This window comes from Mya arenaria, chromosome 10, assembly GCF_026914265.1.
Source record: "Mya arenaria isolate MELC-2E11 chromosome 10, ASM2691426v1".
NCBI classification, from domain to species: domain Eukaryota; kingdom Metazoa; phylum Mollusca; class Bivalvia; order Myida; family Myidae; genus Mya; species Mya arenaria.
The window spans coordinates 61235031-61257170 of record NC_069131.1 but is presented as its reverse complement, the minus strand read 5'-3'; the positions used below and the strand labels follow the sequence as shown (position 1 = coordinate 61257170).

General features: G+C 33.9%; 1 protein-coding gene across 1 annotated transcript; it reads left to right on the top strand.

The window, feature by feature from the left end:
• The first annotated feature begins 9656 nt into the window (after positions 1-9656).
• LOC128204887 (multiple epidermal growth factor-like domains protein 11) lies at positions 9657-21938 on the top strand. The gene is made up of 3 exons (XM_052906289.1): positions 9657-9869; positions 20052-20131; positions 20266-21938. The coding sequence occupies exon 3, from the start codon at positions 20604-20606 to the stop codon at positions 21936-21938; it is 1335 nt and encodes a 444-aa protein (XP_052762249.1). The 5' UTR covers positions 9657-9869; positions 20052-20131; positions 20266-20603.
• The last annotated feature ends 202 nt before the right edge of the window (positions 21939-22140 follow it).

Genomic DNA, 22140 nt, shown 5'->3' with positions numbered 1-22140 from the left:
ATACTAGAGACAAAACCTAACGCATCGATCAGTTTTATCATTTCGATCTCTACATCATTGCTAGAACAATGAAAATTAGATTATGACTTTTTCAGTATAAGGATAGTAATCTAGCCGGGTTAAAAACTTCTAAAACATCTATAGTAAAACACTTTTTATAAAGTTTTTAAAACTCATTAAATTTCTGAATGGCACAAACTTTTACTACGTTAACATTTCATATTAAGATCGTCATTTTTCAAACTTTACCGATCATCCATACATAACTGCACCCATATTGGAACAATAGGCTTTCAATCCTTTGGCCGATGTCGTTTAAACAGCGTCTTCTTAGTCCATTAGCCTTAATGTTAGGGTTCCTGTGGCATACTTCTACGTTATGTCAACTGCTTTACACAACGATTCATATAAATATAGTCGAACCCCGTTGGCTCGAATTCGCTTGGCTCTAATTCGCTTAGCTCGAATGCCTCGTTGGCTCGAATTGGATGTAAAGGACCGATTTTTTTTCAACTCGTTGTTAAGTGGCAAAAGGCTATATAAATCGTGTTAACGTTCTGTAATATTTATCAAAATCAAACGTACATTTTCATTTTTCAGTTCTGAAATGTATAGATATTAGACACTGCCCTCGTAGCTTGTAGTCTTAGTTTTTCTTGTGTTTTAGTCCAGGGCAAAGTTAGGGTATGAAGTATAAAATATTTATAAAATGGAACAACTTCTATTTACTTTCCGTTAAAGTACCAACTGCTCTATGTGGCACTCAACGCATGACTACCATAATCTTAGTATTAATACATCTAGATTTTAGTGCTAGCTTGGAAGCCAAGGTTGTCCCTTTAACAAATCGACTATGCTACTTTTCGTTGCATAAACTAATAACGTTTGTAATAGTAAGGGCATCGACGATAGCTTGATACCGAATAAAACCAATTAATTCTTTTTGAACACTATGATATCATCTCGTTTAATGATATAAACATTTGAGTTTAACTTTATTGAATACAGCAGGTTTCAAAGCATCATTCACTATACAGCGTATAAACATCTCATTAAGATTGAAAACGAATACATTCATAAACCGGAGATACGAGGACGCTATTTTGAAAATGTTTAAATTATATCATGTTTCAACGAACATTATGATTTCATCTCGTTTAATGATATAATAATTATTTGAGTTTAACTTTACTGAATACCGCAGGTTTCAAAGTATCATTTACTCTACAGCGCATAAACATCTCATTAAGATTGAAAACGAATACGTACATTCATAAATCTGAGATACGAGGACGCTATTTTGAAAATGTTTAAATTGTATCATGTTTCAACGATCTATTCATTTCATTGCAAGGATCTTTACCGTCTGTGTTAATATTGCTAAGTGGGCAAACAAACTATGGTTGCAATATTTTCTTCCTGTTTGAGGAAAATGATGAATATGACAGTCGTGGATGTTGATCCTTACGGTTTCGGCACGCTCGACTAATTATTTACTTTGGAATTTATGCCTCAAGCATCAGCTTTAACATATATCCTCTTGTTTCGGATGATATCAGTACATCTTTAATCATAGTAAGTCTGATCTTGTACATTTCATTTTATCTAATTAATTTAGTTAATATGTGGAATAACTATGCATTTTATTTTTTATTATGACTGCAAATGTACAGGCTTTTACCTTCCACTACGAATTTATAACACATGCTTGTGTGGTACATTGCGCTTTAGGATAATGTGCAATCCTATACAAAATCTTAGTTTTAGGCTACTTAGTTTGTCCCTATACTGTTGTGTACTGGGGCAGTCTTTGCACTTCGAGCCTTGCCTTCTACGTGTTATTCAATACTCTGGCGTGTTCCTGTTCTTCTATACAGTGTATATCCCTTTGTTTCGATACTCAGATTTACCCTGTACTTTGTAACGGTGCCGGTAATTGTACTTCGACATTTGGCCTGTCCCTGTACTTCGAATATGGGCTGACCCTGTACTTCCTTATTGGGTCTGTCTCAGTTATTCAATACTGAGCTTATTTATTTCTTTGCCTGAAACTGCAATTCGACGTTGGGCCTGTCCATGCTCTACGATCCTTGGCTTTTCGCTTTACTTCGATTTTGAGACTGTCCCTGTTTAAACTACCAGGCTTCTCCCTGTTCTTTGATACTGAGATTTTCCATGTACATCGATTAATGGGCTGTCCCTGTACTTCGACCCTGGGCTTGTCGCTTTCATTGATACTGAATGTGTCCCTGTACTTAAATGCTTGACCTATCCCTGCACTTCAAAGATGTGACCGTCCCTGTACGTTGATACTTGGCTTTTCGCTATACTTAATTACTGAGCCTTTTCCGGTCAGTCCATACAGAAATTGGAATTCCCTTGTACATCGATACTGTGCGTGTCCCTCTACTTCGACACAATACACCCCCTGTATTTAGAAACTCGGCTTATGTATGTACTTAAAAGCAATGCTGGTTACAGTACTTCTATTGTTTGACTGTTACTCAATTTCGATACTCCATTTACAATGTTCAGCTCTTAAACCGAGATAACTTTACCAAGAACTTTTATCAAAAATGAAAATTACATCATCATGAGGTGGTTAGGGGTACGATGTGGATTTTTTATTATGTCCATTTGTCTAAAAACCAGCACAATATTGCTTTATGAACAATATATTCGGAAAACTTTATGGATTTGCAATTTAATTTTTATATTTGTCGATAGCATTTTAGGGGGATGATTACCAGTCAGTATCTTTAGTACCGGTTTGAGTAAGATCTGAGTGGTCCCTAACAAAAAAGCATCTGGTATTGCTTAATCAGCCGTATGTGTGGAGCCTTTAATGATGCTCCACACATACGGCTGATTAAGCAACACCAGACGCTTTTTTGCTAAGGCCTCTCAGATTTTACTAAAACCGATACTGTTACAATGAAGATAACGACTGGTATTCATGATATTAAAATTGACGTATGTAAAACCGTATAACTGAAAATATAAGCAGCTCCAAGTTTTTATTTGTATTATGATATTTAATTCCAAACATAGACTACGATATCCAAACATCGGTTAGTGACTCTGATGGGGTCGCATCACGTGCTGTGTGAGTTATGCGCGCTTTTTGCAACGTCTTAGGTCTGCAGGGGCCACAATATCATCACAATATAATTTATGATTTAAATATAACTAATAGCAAGAAAAATACTATTACATACCTAGCATCAGGAACGGTCAATTAAACAAAAACAACTTGATTTTGAATGCCTTTAAAGCAATGCTCAACATGTACTCAACGAAAAAACACAAACAGCACAAGGACACAAACATTTAAATAGCGTTATACATCCCTTTGGGTATTTTAACAGTTTAAGAAAACATATTTTATATTTACTCCCTTTATGAATCTATCTCTTTCTAAAGACATTTAAAACATTATATGTGAAGAAGAATCATATTGTTAGTAAATTTAGTAGTTGAAAAGCTAATACATTGAAGCATGTGTGGTATTGAAGTATTCAAATTACCACAATTGAAGCAATCTGTACGCTACGTACAATTAATACTTCCGCTTAGCTTTTGTCAACAAGTTTAAGTTTAAACGTGTTCATCCTGTTTCCGATACTAAAGAAATTTGATGCATGTAATTAAAGCCCAACGCTTCTTCTTAAGCAATAAATATGTTTTATCAGTTGAGCATTGTTACAAGGAAAAAATAATACTTCCTTTTCATCATTTGAATTTCATTTAATGACACGTACGTACTTTGGGCTGTGATAAATCTCACATAAATCTATGAGTTAAACTTCCTTTTTCATTTTCTTTATACAGATGATTGTAATACAATATACACTGCCCTGGGTATTCTACTTTGGACAAGTTAGTATGTGCCAAGTAATGTACAATGTAATCAGATGGGTGTTAACTGATTTTTTTATATCATATTTTGCCGGTGCTTTTAACAGTTGTATTACAGTATATGTCTTTAGTAAATCTTTCTCAATGACGACAAATGGTGTGAACGTTCCTCCTGCATGTCTATGCTGTACAGTTGGACTGGAACGATGTGATATGTAAAATAACAATAAAATAACGATGGGATACTGGGTCTCACACTCCGTGTCAGGGAAGAACCTACACTTATGACCACGATTATAGAACACTGTGTTACGTGATCAAAGCGTCATATTATCATAAAAAAATGTTTTAAATGAGCATTTAATCAGTTGCTATCGCCAGACTATACAATAGGTTAATAATACTATATACTTTTGGCGTAAAACTTTCAGTAACGGCAAACTTTAAATCATATATGATTGAAAGTGAATAATTAATAACAAATTAAGATTTACAATGGGAACTTTGTTTAAATCGATCCATTCTCTTACTCAGAAACGAACCAAATGGTATATGTATATGAGCTGTATTGGCATATCATGAACTAGCAAATGAAATCATAATTATGTATTATAGCGATAAACAGTTCAGCAACATGTACATGAATACTATCACAGGTGAAACACGAAAGGCAATATGATTATGAATAGTGAAAAATATCAAAATAAGTGTTATAAGTAACATTGGTTTCTTTAATATAGCGTGATACAAATACATGAACATATTTTCCAAATCCATGATCATAGATTTTAAACTTGAAAAAAAAGAAAATTAAATTAGCAGACAGAAGCACTTAAAATAATAATCGAACATACATATTTCAGATAAATAATCACATAACGAATTTCGATAAAACAAATACAAAACATTTAAATTCAGTAAAATGATAACCATAAAAATAAATTTCAGTAAAATAATTACAGTATATTCAAAATTTAGTGAACTATTTACAGCGCACACAAATCAAACATTCTTAAACAATATCACCATATGTGCTAATCTTTTTAATCAGCTATTCAATAGTATTATATTTAAATAACTAATTATGTCTTTTGCTGGAATAGTTGTAATTAACAAGTGCCATTTTCCACATACATGCATCTGTCATGCTTTTCAATTTAATGCAAAATCTTGGTAACATCACCGGCGCTTTATTTCAATAATATATTCACTGTAATATTAAGTTTTGGCACCTTTCATCTTGCAGCGCTGTGTTTTTTTCTTGGCATTTGCGGTAGAACAAGTTAACATCATGGCTGTAAAAGGTAAACATTGAGGTAGTGAATAAACCACTCTATGGTTGATTTAACAAACAAAAACATAAAACCCGCTTCAGATTTCGATGAAATCGAACAGAATAGAAATAGTCGAGAAACTTTCCGGAATCCAAAACCTTATGCCAACGATAATGGGATATCTGACAAAATACAGTATTCATCTAAATTTGGAGACGTAGTTTGTAGTCTGAAAAATATAATAACAAAATAAAAGCGGAATACTTATCAGAGTCGAAAAAGCGTTTATGACTGTTTTTCTGTAATGTTTAGCGATAATCAAAGCAGTTATTGCTGTATTGGACAATTTTATCCCCTACCCTCGTCATTTCCGATAAGGGACGCAACTCTTCTGCGCTAACCTATTTATTAATTAAAAAAATGTAAAAAAATATATGAAACATCGCGCGATTTCCGCTTTCGTGAGCAATAGCAATAGAGATAAATGTTAAAAAAAACTTACGAGCTATTATGTGGCCGATCATACATTATTTTAGATGATTGATATTATAAACGTAACAATCATTTTGTCCCACGCGATGTCTTGCTGAGTGGTACAGTTTAAAAAAGACCAACAGTGTTCTTAAGGAAGCCACGTTTGTATTTATTAAGCAAGTTACGTTACAAATGTCGATAAACATACCTACGCTATTTTTATACTTATTGGGACCTGAACGAGTAAAGCGGGAGTCCTGGCTTAAGGTAGAAAGCGGAAGAAATCCCGATTGAAAACGGGTCGCGCGCGGTATGCTGCGACATGAACATGTTAATGGGCCATTGTTGTTACTATACTCTTTCAATTAAATCACAGGACCTAGACGGATGGTGACAGGTATATATTAGGCAAGAATATTGTTATTTGCTTGTTGTGGTGTGCCTTTGATTATAATGAAACACTTTGGTACAACTGTGTTTCTCTACATTATTCACAACATCGAATAACTGGCCAATGGACGAAAAACACAGCTCATTATCATTTTTGCAAACAACGTGTCAATTGCAAAGTGCATTCTATATTGCTGGTCATATTCACGTCAGCCACGTCAAGCATATTTTTAGCCGCCGCCCGTATTTTCAACAACTATTGTGTTCTGTCGAAATGGACTGTTAGAAATAAAGAGCTATAAATTAAGGAAGGCGTTGGTCCATTGTTCAATGTATAATATAATAAAGACGTATTTGGTTTGGCTCCAAGCGCATTCTCGCAATTGATAGCAATGACGTTTGACATCATCTTTAACGTTTAAGGATTTTCAACGTCTTAAATCGACAAAGCTACCAGAACTTATCTGAGATTCAATGGAAGCCAACATTGAGTCTCCCAAATGGCGACGTTTGCTGGGCGGAAATTATCAACAGCGGTTATACCTTGTTCACAATGTGCCTGATTCACCAAGGTCGTGGTTAAGGGGGGGGGGATCTTGTATGGCCGATCTGGTCGTCGGAATTGTCGTAGGTAGAGTGTCGCTATATGATGTGGCTCTAAAAATTGCGGTGCTTGTCGGTGCTCCTGACGGTTGAGCAACGTGGCTGGCAGACGGTGCGTTTTTTATCTTCACCTGGGCGCACGTGAACTATGTGTTTCGCTTTCCATAGACCATGTATGATGTTGCAAAGATCCGACTTAGATATGGCAATGAATTTAAAACAATAGTTAACGAGGAAACGACATCATGATCAACAATAAGCGAGTAAATTTAATTAAACCACTGCATTTCGCTTTTATTTCTTATATGTTGTAGTTATTTTATAGCCAAATCAACTACTAGTGCGTAGCAATAAAACTTCACCCATATTTAATATAAAAAAAATGTATGTCCCTTAAGCTGAAAAAGGGCATGCTGTAGTCAAAATTTGTAGCAAAAAAGCGAATGATTAAAAATGCGTCTTCTCAGCTTAGATTATTTGTCTTACATAACTATATTGTTTTATCAAGCCAGAATCAAATTGACTTATATACAATTGAAACGTCTATAAACAACATATGCGAGTTGAACGTACGTTGAGATTCGGTTAACAGCAAATAATATTTGTCTCGGTTAATCGACATGAGTAACCGAAATTATTTTACATTTTAATATTAAAAGGGAAATGAATTTGTAACAGAAGACCGTTGCGAGATAAATTGATAAATTTACATTATTTATAAAAATAAAGTTAAAGCAGGAAGTTTATACGTTATTCGTGTATAAAAAAAGTCCCTGCAAAAACAATAACTGAGACCACAGTCACTGCAATACAATAAGTAAGACCACAGTCCCTGAAATAACAATAACTCGGTCAACATTCTCTGTAACAACAATAACTTACACAAACAGTCCTTGCAACAACCATAACTTAGACAATAGTTTTTGCAATAACAATAACTTAGACAACAGACCCTGCAAGAAAAATGACTTAGACAACAGTCCTTGCAACAACAAAAACTTAGACAACAGCCCCTGCAACAATAATAACTTAGACAACAGTCCATGAAACAATGATAACTTAGACAACAACCCCTGCAACAACAATACAATTGACACCAGTCCGCGCAATAACACAAAAGCAATAACTTAAGTCCATGCAAGAACAATAACTTAGACGTAAGCCCATGCAAGAACAATAACTTAGACGTAAGCCCATGCAAGAACAATTCTTAGACGTAAGCCCATGCAAGAACAATAACTTCTGCTACAAAAACAATAACTTAGACAACAGCCTCTGCGACAACAATTACTAAGACAACAGTCTCTGCAAAAGCAATATCTTAGACAACAGTCCCTGCAATAACAATAACTTAGACAACATTATCTACAACATCAATAACTAAGACAACAGTCTCTGCAAAAGCAATAACTAAGACAACAGTCCCTGCAACAGTAACTTAGACAACAGTCCCTGCAATAACAATAACTTAGACAACATTCCCTGCAACAATAACTTATACATCACTCCCTTCAATAACAATAACTCAGACAACAACCCATGCAACAACAGATACTTAGACCACAGTGCCTGCAAAAGCAATAATTTAAACGTAAGCTCCTGCAAGAACAATAACTAAGACAACATTTGCTGCAAAAGCAATAACTTAGAGAACAACCCCTGCAATAACAATAACTAAGACAACATTCCCAGCAATAACAATAACTTAGACAACAGTCCCTGTAATAACAATAACTTAAACAACAGTCCCTGCAAAAGCAGTAACTAACACGTAAGCTCCTGCAAGAACAATAACTAAGACAATATTTGCTGCAAACGCAATAACTTAGACAACAACCCCTGCATCAACAATAACTAAGACAACAGTCCCTGCACTAGCAATAACTTAGACAACAGTTTCTGCAATAACAATGACTTAGACAAAAGTCCCTGCAAAAGCAATAAAACAACAATAACTTAGACAAAAGTTCCTGCATTAAACATAGCTTAGACAACAGTCCCTGCAATAAAAATAGCTTAGACAACAGTCCCTGCAACAAAAATAACTAAAAGTACAATCCCTGCAAGAACAACAAATTAGACAACAGTCCATGCAAGAAAAACAAATTAGACAACAGTCCCTGCAACAACAATAACTTAGACAACATTCCATGCAACAACAATATCTTAGACAACAATCCCTGTAACAATAAAAACTTAAACAACAGTCTCTGCAACAACAATAACTAAGACAACATTCCCTTCAATAACAATAATATAGACAGCAGTCCTAGCAACAACAATAATTAAGACAATAACTTATACATCAGTCCCTTTAATAACAATTACTCAGACAACAACCCATGCAACAACAGATACTTAGACAACAGTGCCTGCAATAACAATAACTTAGACAACATTCCCTGCAAGAACAACAACTAAGACAACAGTCCCTGCAACAACAACCATTTAGAAAACAGTGCCTGCAACAATAATAACTTAGACAACAGTCTCTTCAATAGCAATAACTACGACAACAGTCCATGCAATAGCAATATTTTATTTACAAGTCCATGCACCGACAATAGCGTATACAACAGTTCCTGCAACGACATTAATTTAGATCGAAATCCTTGCAATGACATTAACTTAGACAGCAGTCCCTTTTCCTATAAAACCTTATGCAAAAATCCCTGCAACAATACTATTTAGACAATAGTCCCTACATACAAAATTTAAGTGTATTTTTGTTTTTGTAAAACCAAATGATTTAATACATTTAAATTATGGTTTTTAATTGAAAAAGTATTATATGCTTGAAAAGTAGGTATGCATCATTATTAATTTCATAGCGCAAAACAAACAAACACTTATAATCGAATCGATTGCGAACACTCATAAATCTTGAAAACGCTTTTGAAAATGTTTAATCATGTTACACCGTTCTTTTCAGTTCATGTTAATCTTGCGAAATTGAGTAAGGTAAGTAAGACTAGCTATGGAAATATTTTCTTCCTGTTTAAGGGATTTAAATGTAAAATGAGTGTGGTGACCGCGTATTATCATGATTTAGACTGAGGTTTGTGCATCTCCATTTGGATTTATCATCATAACATTACATTAATATCGAAGATACATTCTACAAGAAAAAAAATATATTATCCATTCAATGATTGTTTGATTCCTATATCGGTGCCTAAACTAGTTTATACATGAAACGATGTACAGTGTAAATATACATACGCATTAATTATTAAAATGGAATATTGATAGAAAGTGGATATAATTAAGGTAAGAACTGTTCCATATAATCAACGTATTGCATGAATCTTTCAAGTTAATACTTATGGGAAAGGGTGTTTAAGTTGTTCAAATTAATCAAACGAGCTCATTATCAATCAGTAATTTTGGTTAAGACTGGTCATCTTGCATAAATCATAATTAAATCCGCTTACATATTAGAAATCACACGTCGTCGATAATATGCTTGGTTGGATTATACAATTAACATACTAGTTTCAAAGTTTATTGGCAGCTCAGCATAAAATACCCTTTGACCATTAACAACATAAATATGGTAAAAACATAAATCAACTATAAACAGTAACGGAATAATAATAAATATACATCATGTTATTAAATATGACAATATAAATTGTTAAACACTTAGAGGGAAAAAGCATAAATAAACAAAGGTTAACATAAGGAGCATTACTATTGTACAAGGAAAGTCTTTCTCAGATTCATGGCTTCTTTAATGTAGATTGCTATCTTAGTTTGTCTTTTGCTTAACATTAGTCGTTGAAACATATTTAAATTTGCCATGATATATTACCTAGATATTTTAAGCGTAAGAGTCTAACTTTACTACAGCATAATACAAATGGTATTCATTTTCTATAACATTAGCGTTACAGCAATTGCAAAGTCTGTTTTCTCTTGCAATACCGGTATATCTACCGACTTCGATTTCTAACTTGTGAGCAGACAACCTCATGGAAGAAAAATGTTTGCGTAAAATATCATTTTCAATTCTATCAAGATGTTCTTCATATTCAAAATTTGTTTTCAATGAGCAATATGTTTCTAATTTAGTCATGCTATTTATCGATCCGCACTGATCTTGGATTAACTGGTCACGGAGTCCAGCTTTTAACAAAGGAAAGTATTCGGCATTTACATCAAAATTATCAGTAAGAAAATTTAATCCTAAAATGTTTATAATAGATTTCATCTTAGTCGCCCAGGAAGGGCCATTAATATTATTACACTGATCGAGACACATTATTCATTGGACAGTCACCATTTTTCATAATCTTTAACCAGAATTTGATTGCCCTTTCCTTGCATGCAAACGATAGATAATGGAATTTCTCCAAATTCACCGTATTCAGCATAGTTAGGAGTTTGTTTTTTGACACAAAGTAAATGCTTTAAAAATCTTATTTGCAGTTTATCAACTTCTTTAAAATTATAAACTCCCCAGACTTCTGACCCGTATAAAAGAATAGGCACCATCATAGTATTGAACAACAATAACTTGGTCTTGACATCTAATTTGACTCGATCGAACAACATCAGGAGACTATTATATGCCCTAAGGGCTTGATCATGTAACATTTTAACAGCACTTGACATATTGCCTGAATACATAAAATTAATACCTACGTACGTAAGTACCTAAGTACGTAAAATTATCAAGAACTTCAATAATCTCATTATTTATAAAGAACTCAATATTTCTGTATTGCTTCCTTTTTTAAATATACAAACTTTTGTTTTGTTAACATTAATTTTTAAACCCCATTTGATAATTAAAGATAGAGTTAATCTGAGCTTGGAGACTGGCTGCATCAGTAGTAAAAAGCAAAATATCATCTGCAAATAGTATCATATACATAGATAGTAGTTCAAGGTGTTCAAGGTGTTTAGTACAGAGTGAGTTGAAATCAATATTTTCATATATATCATTTATAAATAACATGAATAAAAGGGGAGATAACGCCCCCCCCCCCCTGTTTCAAACCGACTGTAACATCAAACATTTGAGAATAACAGTAACACAGGTACTTAGAAATCATGAACATTTATAACTCATTTAATGCAATATTGATTGCATGTGTAAAACAGCTATAAACATTATCACTCAGAAGTGTTTAACATTTGTAACATGTTTACTCTAACATATACAATAATATGCAATACTATTCATTAAGTATTTGCAACATTCTTACAATCATATGGGTAAGGGTCTGATTTCAAAAGTTATATAACTTAAATATACAAATAGCAAAGCCTTATTGTACTATCTTATCATGACCGTTTGAGAATAATACTTCATTTCATCATGTAAACAATAAACCAAACCGCAAACTCTGATATGCAACGAATGTCTTTTGCTTGACGCATGTTTGATGTATGAAACGAGTTATCAGTGGTAATGCATTGCAAGCAGCATGATGAAACTACGCAGTCAAGCCCAAAATGATTGTTTAAACATAAAATTGTGAACAGTTTTGTTAGAAAATTGCTAAAAATCCACTTCTATAATACGAATTCCTGTTAGACAGTGACGCTAAGAACATGCATGACCACCCAGACAGAATGTACAAAGATCAACAATAGCCAAAGGAGACATAGGTGCTAGCTCTATGTCGTTTCATTCGGGATTCAAACTGAGTGTCTAGTAGAATCCATTAATATTCACATGCATTTTGTTTAAACCTGGTTATTAAGCGACGAATATAATTTACACCGTGAAAAACACGAGCTTAATTCGACGTTATGCATGAAATGTAAAGTATCCCATTGTTATAATTAGTGTTTTATTATATCTGCCAAACAGGCATGACCTTATTTTGATTATAAGTTTGAATAGCGTTTACTTACTATTAGACTTTGAAGTAGTTTCTATACGTTTATAAAATATATGATTATCTGTGGTTTGTCATACTTGCCACTGGACCTGAATATAAGGTGCTTTAAAATCAGGTTTCTTATTCAAGAAGGTTTATTCACAAGAAAGATTCATAAACAATTAGAAAACCAATGAGAATCCAACAAACATGTCTCATGACCACAAAATCGACTTTCCATAGCACACTGTAACGTATCAAATCATATATACAACCATTGTCGAAACAAACGTTAACCATATATTACATTAATATGCATTTCAATACTGGGCTTGCAAAACGGCATGTAATAATTTGCCAACGATAACCATCTTCTTATTCGACTGAGAAGCCATTCACGTCTCAAGCAAAATTTGTTCACTTTCTATTCAATTTCAAATTTCTAAAGGCCCCATTAATAAAGTATTATCTATATATTAGTTGAGATATTCGAAACGGAGACCAAGGCCGTAGAGCCATTAAGTGTTGACCATCTATCATTTGCAATTTTCGGAATTGCTGCAATAACAATAAATAAGACAATAATAGATTCATTATCAATACCATAGACACCAGTATCACCAACAACCATAACTAAGACAACACACAGTTTCTGCAATAGCAATAAATGATACACCAGTATCTACAACAACAATACCTTTGACAACAGTTCCTGTATTTGATAAAATCGACAGCAGTTTTTGCAGCGAAAATACTTAAGATGAAAATCCCTCAAACAACATTAACTTAGACAGCAGTCCCTACAACAATAAAAAATAGACAACAATACTAATTCAGACGACAGTCCCTGAAAGAATAATGACTAAGACAGCAATCCCGGCAGCAACACTTACTAGAAAACAGTGCCTGAAACAACAATAACTTAGACAACAGTCCCTGCATCAACAAATTCATAGACAACAGGCCCTGCAACAACAATTTAATAGACAACAGGCCCTGCATCGACAATTTGATAGACATCAGACCCTACATCAACAATTTAATAGACAACAGGCCCTGCATCAACAAATTCATAGACAACAGGCCCTGCAACAACAATTTAATAGACAACAGGCCCTGCATCAACAATTTGATAGACATCAGACCCTACATCAACAATTTAATAGACAACAGGCCCTGCATCAACAATTTAATAGACATCAGACCCTGCATCAACAATTTAATAGACATCAGACCCTGCATCAACAATTTAATAGACAACAGGCCCTGCATCAACAATCTAAAAGACAATAGACCCTGTATCAACAATGTCATTAGGTATATGTTTTTGTAAATTGCAATTATTTAATACATTTCATTTTTAAGTTTCTAATTTAATAAGTATATATAATTAATTTATAGTAGGTTCACAACATTATTTAATTCATAGCGTCTAAAACAAACACTTATAATCGAATCGATTGCGAACACTTATAACTATTGAAAACGCTTTTGAAAAGTTGTTTTTTCATGTTACAAAACTTTATACAGTGCATTGCGAAATCTTGTTAGGTGAGTATGGCTAACAATGGCTGCGATATTTTCTTCCTGTTTCAGAGATTTAAATCTTACATGATAGTCGCGACTGCGAATCGACATTATTTAGTCTGAGGTTAGTGCATTTCCATTTGGAATTATCATACTTTTGATAACATTACTTCTTTAGCGGAGGCACAATTTAGAAGAAAAACTACCGCTTGAATAATAAATTAACAGGTTTGTTTTGGTGCATAAAAATATTTTAAACCTGAAAGGTTTAACATAACCAACATACATTCGCAATAATGCTTTTACTGGAATATTGATAAATAGTGGTTATTATTCAGGTAAGAATTGTTACCTATTTTCAACTCATTGTAAAGAGGCAAAAGGCTAAATAATTCGTGATAACGTTCTTTAAATTAATAAAAATCAAACGAGCTTGTTATCAATCAGTACTGTTAGTTAAGACCGATCGTCTTGCATAAATCATAATTAGATTCGCTGAATTAATTCAAGTTATGCGTTGTATGTAATATACTTTGATGGATAATAACAATCATGATCTGACGTCAAAAAATACATTACTTCAATATAAAAGCAGCTAAGAAAAATTTTAATATCGTATAATGATGGAAGTTGTTGTTTAAATGATTTTTGTTTTATTTAATCATGTAAATATTTAACCGAACTACAAAATCCGATATATACTAACGTAAATCATTTGCTTTGACGTACGTTTGATGTAGAAATTGTTTTATCAGTGGTAATGTGTTGCAAGCAGCATTCTATGACTCACCAAATCAAGTCGTACTTGACGGTTTAATCATGAACATAGTGAACGGCTGTGGTGAGAATAGGATAAAGATCCACTTACATAACACAATGTCCTGTTAGGCAGTGACGCTAAGAACATGCAAGCCCACCCTTACATGATGTGCAACGACAAACAATTGTCAGAGGGGACATAGGTGCTAGCTCTTTGTCGTTTCATTCCGGATAAAAACGGAACATCGAGTAAAAACCATTAACATTTACACGTATGTTTTACACATAACCCAAATTACCACATATGTATAAAAGGGTTGCTGGGTACCAAAATATGTCTAAACATTGTCATGCAGGGTTAGCCCCAATTCGAATGTAAAACTTGAAATAAGATCAACATATAAACAGTTATGATTACAATATTCAGGCGTAAAGGGCCACTTAGATAAGAGGATAAATGATACTGTAACGGAAATTAAATTGAAGTTTCCATACGATGTTTCTTTATCATATTAAACAAGGATTTTGTTATTATTCGTTGCACAAACAATAACGTTTCAAAGTTCGTGCAACAACGATAGCATAAGGCCGAAAATAACAATTAATAATACAGTAGTATTCAAAGAATTACTAATTTTACAACGCATAAAAAGCTCAATTAGCTTCAAAACGGATACGTCCATTTATAAACCTTGAGTTCGCTTTTTAAATTGGTTTATCATGTTTCAACGGTATTTCCAGTCCATTTTGATGTGAAGGGTACATCATACATATATCAGTCGGGGTTTTAGATCAAAATACTTCGGACACCAACTACAAATAATGTTATATGTATTTTGTTGAAAAGCTACTATGTGAGTTACTGCGGTAATATATGGGTATTAGACGTGAAATAATTTTTCTTGTATCTTGTTTCTAACCAATAGTGTCTGGCTGTCTGATTGGCCGCAAACACATCCCCTTTATCGTATTTTCAGCCAGACAATCTTAAGGTTAATTTCTTAAACTCGGTACATCACTTCCAATCTCAATATTTAGAACAAATAAGGTTATCTTTACTGTCATGCACTACAAACACAATATTTGAACAAAGTCTGTTGTACTCTTGTCATTCATTATGTATTGTTAATATAAAGGCCGACCTACTCGTTTGGAATTTGAGATTCCTTCAGTTGTTTTAATTATGGGATTGGAATCATTGATGCATTTAAACAGTAAAGAAACATAAAAATCGCTATAAGGTATGAATGATACCTATTTAGTATCTGATAAAAACAAAGTCAATCTTGCCGCCGGAATCCTTTCCGCATAGTCTTCCTTCCTACTAGTATATAAAGGCAGAATGTCCATGAGAACGAAAATGATGATGACAAAAAACATTAAAAAATATAATTAGGGTACAAAATAAATTGCATAATAGAATAACACCAAATCATACGATCACAGCAATATATTGTATTGGGTAGAAGTATTCTTTGTCGTCCGTATTACCATTAGTACATAAATGATAGTTCTCTTAATTCAATTTATTTTAACTTTATACACATCAATATTATCAGATGCACTGTCCCAAGCATTGAAGGCAATGTTGTATTAAATTTGGACAACAATAACATAAGTTAATAATTAGTCAGCAAATAACTGAAAAGAAGGTATAAACCTATGTACAGACAATATTCTAACTACCGCCTGGTAACGGTCAGTGAATCACGAGTTCAGTGGAACATGTGTGTACTCGAGGCTTTAACTACTTTGTATGGCAACTACTAGCAAGAAACGTTTCAAGACATGTAGTCTGGGTAATCGCTGAAGTCCCCGCATGACAGAGTGAGGAAACATGTCAATGCGAACTAACATGCATTCGCCGGTTTGTTTATTAAACCCTGGCCCCAAATACTCAAGTCATTTTGCAATCTCGAATTCAACTCATTTTTGCCACATTACAGCATTGTATGATTCGAAATAACTACCGTTTTACTCTTTAAAATCACGTTCTCCTGCATGATTAAGATATCAGCCTCCGGCTAAATCGACCTCAGCGAAATGCATTTATTGTATAAAACCTTTCAATAATACGGTTAATAAAATCATTTGTATATTTTTGTATAATATTATGAACCGTATACTTACAAGGGTGTATACATGTTGGATTCCAGTGAAGTCGATGAAGTCAAATCAAGTTTCTTGCATCCACACATTATATTACATACATGGACAAATAAGGTCATATTAAAGTATAACGTATAGGTGAACACTTGATATGCATATACGAGGGGAGATCGTAAAGTTAAACATATTCAGAAAACGCTCGGAAATTTGTTAAACTAACATGATTTTTTTCTTTGCAACTCAATTTTATGTTGTTAAACCAGGCCCGACCATTGATCTTGTAATTTCATTTACACAGTTCTTTAAATGCAAGTATAAAATGCCTGCATACAGACAATATGATTTTACAAAGAAGGGTACGTTATGCAGTGTGTAAGTAACTCAATAAACTTATCCTTCATGCACATTGAATCGCCAATCCAACTTAACAAGACATCCAAACGAAGTAAATATTCATGAAGTTAAGTTTGCAAGTCATCTTCAAAATGACATACAATTAGATGCGTTGTTGAAGCTACAAACATGCCGTTAGTTCAAACTTATCTATGTATAGGTAACTATCAGCCACTATGACCAATATCGTGTCCGTTTTCTGGCGTGAAGCATATCATTCTTTTTGAGGGGTATATCGATCTACGCCCTTGTGGAGTGGGATCTAACGACCTCTTGGATAAGAGGCGGTAACCTATACCACAGTCCCTGCAGTAACACTATAATAACGTATTTGTTTTTGTAAATTGCAATGATTAAATTCATTTTCAGTTTGCTTATTTAATAAGTATATTGTATTCTTGTAACTTAATAAAGTAGGAACACAGCACTATTTAATTCATAGCGCAAAAAAAACACAAAAAAAAACACTTATACTCAACTCGAAAGCGAACACTCATAGATCTTGAAAACGCTTTTGTTGTGTTATGTTATACCGCCCTGTTCAGTGCATAGTAATCTTGCTGAATTATGTTAGGTTAGAAGGACTAGAAATGGAGATATTTTCTGTTTTAGGGATTTAATTGTAATATGATTGTCATGACTTTGGATTGTCATGATTTAGTTTATAGCGAAGATACATTATACAAGAACAATAATATATTTTCTGGTTAGTTTACAGTTTTATTTAATTCATATATCGGTGCCAAAACTAGTTTAAACTTGAAACGATGTACAGTCTCAATTTACATACGCATTGATGCTTTAACTGGAACATTGATAACAAGTGGATATTAGTTATGTAAGAACAGTTCAATATAATCAACAAATTGAATATATCTTCAGTGTTAACGTTTTTTCAAATTAGTCAGACGAGCTCGTTATCAATCAGAAGTGTTGGTAAAGAATCAATGTCTTACATTATTCATAATTAAATACAAAGTCGAAGTATAGGGGCAAACTTTGACTTTAGAACTAAATACTGAGATCAATATTATTGTGTTTATTAAGTACGCTTGAATATTATCTTCATCTTCACAAGTAACACGAGTTTATGTAGTTTAATGATTTGTAAAGATGGACTATGGACTACATTACTTTGCATGGTCTTATTTGAAGGGAAATGGGATTATGATACACTAATTTCAGTCTGGTAAAATGAGAATTTGTTATTAGTTTATACTTTATTTTGTATTTTCTCCACCAAACAAAACGTAATAAACTGCGACCTTTATGAGACAGGATGTATGCAGAAATTATTAAAATAATTTATATTATTACTGAATAAAGCGGCAGGAGAAATTACACTATAACGAATTAAAAGCGCTTTGAAAATTAAAAGTGAGGCGATAGATCATAAACCTTAGTACGCTATTGAACATGTTTTATTTGTTGTATCATATTACAGTATAAGATTCCCCAAGTCAATCGCTGCCGGATAAATACCTGTAATCTGGTACATTGTACCTCGTCGCGATATTTTATTCAAATGCTTAATAGATCTTTTTTAGTTGAAATGAGTGGGACAACTCATTTGTGATACTGCATTACATAGTTTTCAATATATTCTTATTACCTAGTGCATTCAAATATGTCGTGTTGCCGCTGTTCTACATAAGTTTTACAATTAGACAACACTGTTACTCTTTTTGGAGCATGGTTTTGTATATACATGTATAGTATATTTTTTCCCTATTATTTTGCATAATATTAACTAACTTGTCAACTGCATCAGAGCTGCTTTATATTAAATATTAGATGAAATATATCCAAATTGTATAAGAGGTACTCAGTCATGGTTTTGTTAAATTCATTTACGGCTCCAGAGGGGGCTGACACGGCGCCCCCCCCCCCAATTGTTTTTATTTATTTTTTTAAAATAGAAGAAAATCAAAAAAAGATTGTCCAAGTTTACTTTTAATTTCAGTATTTGGGAAAGCAAAGTATTACAATATGCCCAAATGCACCATTTCGAACTAGAAATTGTTAATAAAAACCCCATTGCAAATACAAAATAATTCATGTTTCTACTAGAGGGGCGCATGTCAAAAAATAGCATCCCTAAGTCAAGCCCCCTCTGGCTTCTAATCATGGATCCGACCGTGAAATGCTCTTTTTATGACGAAATAAATAGTGGCAAATCAGAGGTGTTAAAACTAAAATGTCAATAGTTTAAACCCTTCAGCAAATTGTAATTTAATTTGCTGAAAAATCGTCTTTGAAGACAACATTTTTCAGGAGCGTTTAACACGCTAATGGTTACTGATTTGCGTCTTTTTTCTTGCGTGATTGGATGTTTGAAATGATTATGTGATGTTATCAATGTATTATTAAACTGTCAAAATATCCTACACGTTTGTATTAGCCCTGGTAGCCTTGTGGTTAATGCGTCGGTTTGTTGTCATTACCGGACCCAACTAAACATAAAATACTTTTTTATACCATAGTATTTTTTTTCTATTTTTTGGTATCATTGAGTAAATCAATGATGAAATAACAGTTTTCAGATGCTTTACAGGGAAAACTAATTGATGTTCAAAACATGAGCGTGTCCCATTAACATATGACAAACGTTTCCCTCTTATTCCTGGTACGTTTCCGTAGTAAACTTTTGTCATATCATTTACGGCAGTGAGACTTTTAACCCACGGAGGCCATGCCTTAGTTCATAATATGGTAATTAGCGCATTGATGTTGACATATAACTTACTCGAAACAAAGTGTTTTTCATGATATTAAACAGACATAACAAAGAAATGTACGTTATTTTAAACATGTATTATTGACGTTGCAGACAACGACTTCAGCACGACAACAACACAATGATACTTTGGATATGTGTTATTCTCTGCGTAGTACGATCATGTATTGCAGGTGCGTTAACGTGTTATTGTTTTTTATGTGAGTTCAGTAAAATTGTTTGCTGTAATAATGATATGGAGAAGAATAAACATTGTGAAATCATGTAAGACTATTAAATATAACTGTATTTCTGTATAATCATTCAGAGCCGATCATAACTATAGACGGGAAGGAGGTGGACTGTGCGAATGATTGTGTGTGTTGTAAAGACAGCGAGACAGAATGTCGTTATCATTACGGGTTTAAAGATAACTATTGTCATAAAGGTTGCGTTGCCATAATATTTGGCGACAAATGTCATAATTCCTGCAAAGGTAACTGTTTTACGTGCGCCCATAGCACAGGAAGCCCATGTTACACATGCAAGTACACATTTTATGACTTGAATAGTAACTGTACCAACAGCTGTTCAGTCGGGTGCACTGGAAAATAATGTAATAACGATGGAACATGTAGTCCGTGCAAAATAAATTTTGAAGGTATTATGTGTGACACATGCATACAAGGATTTGATGGTAGAACATGCAGTGAATGTGTACATGGGTATTATGGTACACATTGCGATGAACCGTGTTCTGCAGGGTGTGTAAATGGAACATGTGCAAAAGATGGCACTTGTTTATGTCGCCCGAACTTCATGGGAGTAATGTGTGATACGTGTGTTGATGGAAGGTATGGTATGCTCTGTGGTCAGCTATGCAGTGCTGGTTGTATCAAATTGACATGCGATAAAACCAAAGGCTCATGTGCGTGTCTTCACAATTTTTCTGGCGATACATGTGAGCAATGCAAAACCGGGCTTTACGGAAAACTATGTGACTTACCTTGCTCGGGTACATGCATTGGCGGAACGTGCTCACGAAATGATGGAAAGTGCACTGGATGTGTTGCTGGATATACGGGTGACAATTGCACAGCCCCTTGTGATTTGACATGCGCAACATGTCTACAAACTGATAAACAACACTGCATGTCATGTAAAAATGGATACACTGGAACAACATGTCGATGTCCTCCTAACTGTAACTGTGCAAGTGGATCTGATACATGTACATCGTGTACGGAGGGTTACGCTAATCCTAAACAACAATGTAAGTGTCAGTCACAATATTGTGGTGGGGACAGATGTACTGAATGTATGGATCAAACGTACTATGCTGATAAAGGAGCGTGTTGTAAATGTCCAGATAATTGCGAAGGTGGTGTATGCAAAAGTGGACCAGAGTGTTTGTCTGGTTGCATTGATGGCTTTTACGGTCTAGATTGTTCTATACGCTGTTCGTCCTTTAGTGCCAACTGTTCAATATGTAACTGGAGTGACGGTATGTGTCTAGAATGTAAAAACGGACTTTATCCGCATGACAATGGAAGTTGTGTCAGTTGCAATAGTAATTGTAAAAACAAGCAGTGCAATTCTGAAACAGGCGAGTGTACGAATGGCTGTGTGGAAATGTTTTGGGGGAGCAAATGTGATATGGATTGCAGTGTAAATTGTGAAACTTGTAAGCAGCATTTCGGTATGTGTGATTCATGTAGATATCAAACAGTCCATGGAGTTTATTGCAATGAATCATGCAGCTTCTCATGTAAAGAAAGCAAATGTGATCGCAGTACTGGCCATTGTTTAAACGGTTGCCTTGGAGATAATTTCGGCATTCTATGCCAGACAAACTGCCCTGCAAATTGTCAGAAAAGTGGTTCAGACACGAGTTGTAATGCCGATGGGTTCTGCACATTTGGCTGCATTGATGGCTATGAAGGCGATAATTGCTCAGGTAAGACTTTAATAATATTTTCCAACTGTGATTCGAATATATAATCAATTAAACATAAATTTATTATTTTCACTGATAATAGGGTAATATACTCTTTTTTAACTTTCTGTTTATGTGCAGATTTTTCATATCGATATGATTATGCCATTTTCGTCATATTAAAATTGTTCAATGAAACAAACAAAAGGCCATACAACGAAAATAGAATTCACAGACTATGCAATTACATCATCACCACCATTGTTT

Bases quoted from the DNA above. Each gene is read 5' to 3' on its own strand.
- LOC128204887 (XM_052906289.1), top strand. From the start codon at position 20,604: ATGTGTGACACATGCATACAAGGATTTGATGGTAGAACATGCAGTGAA.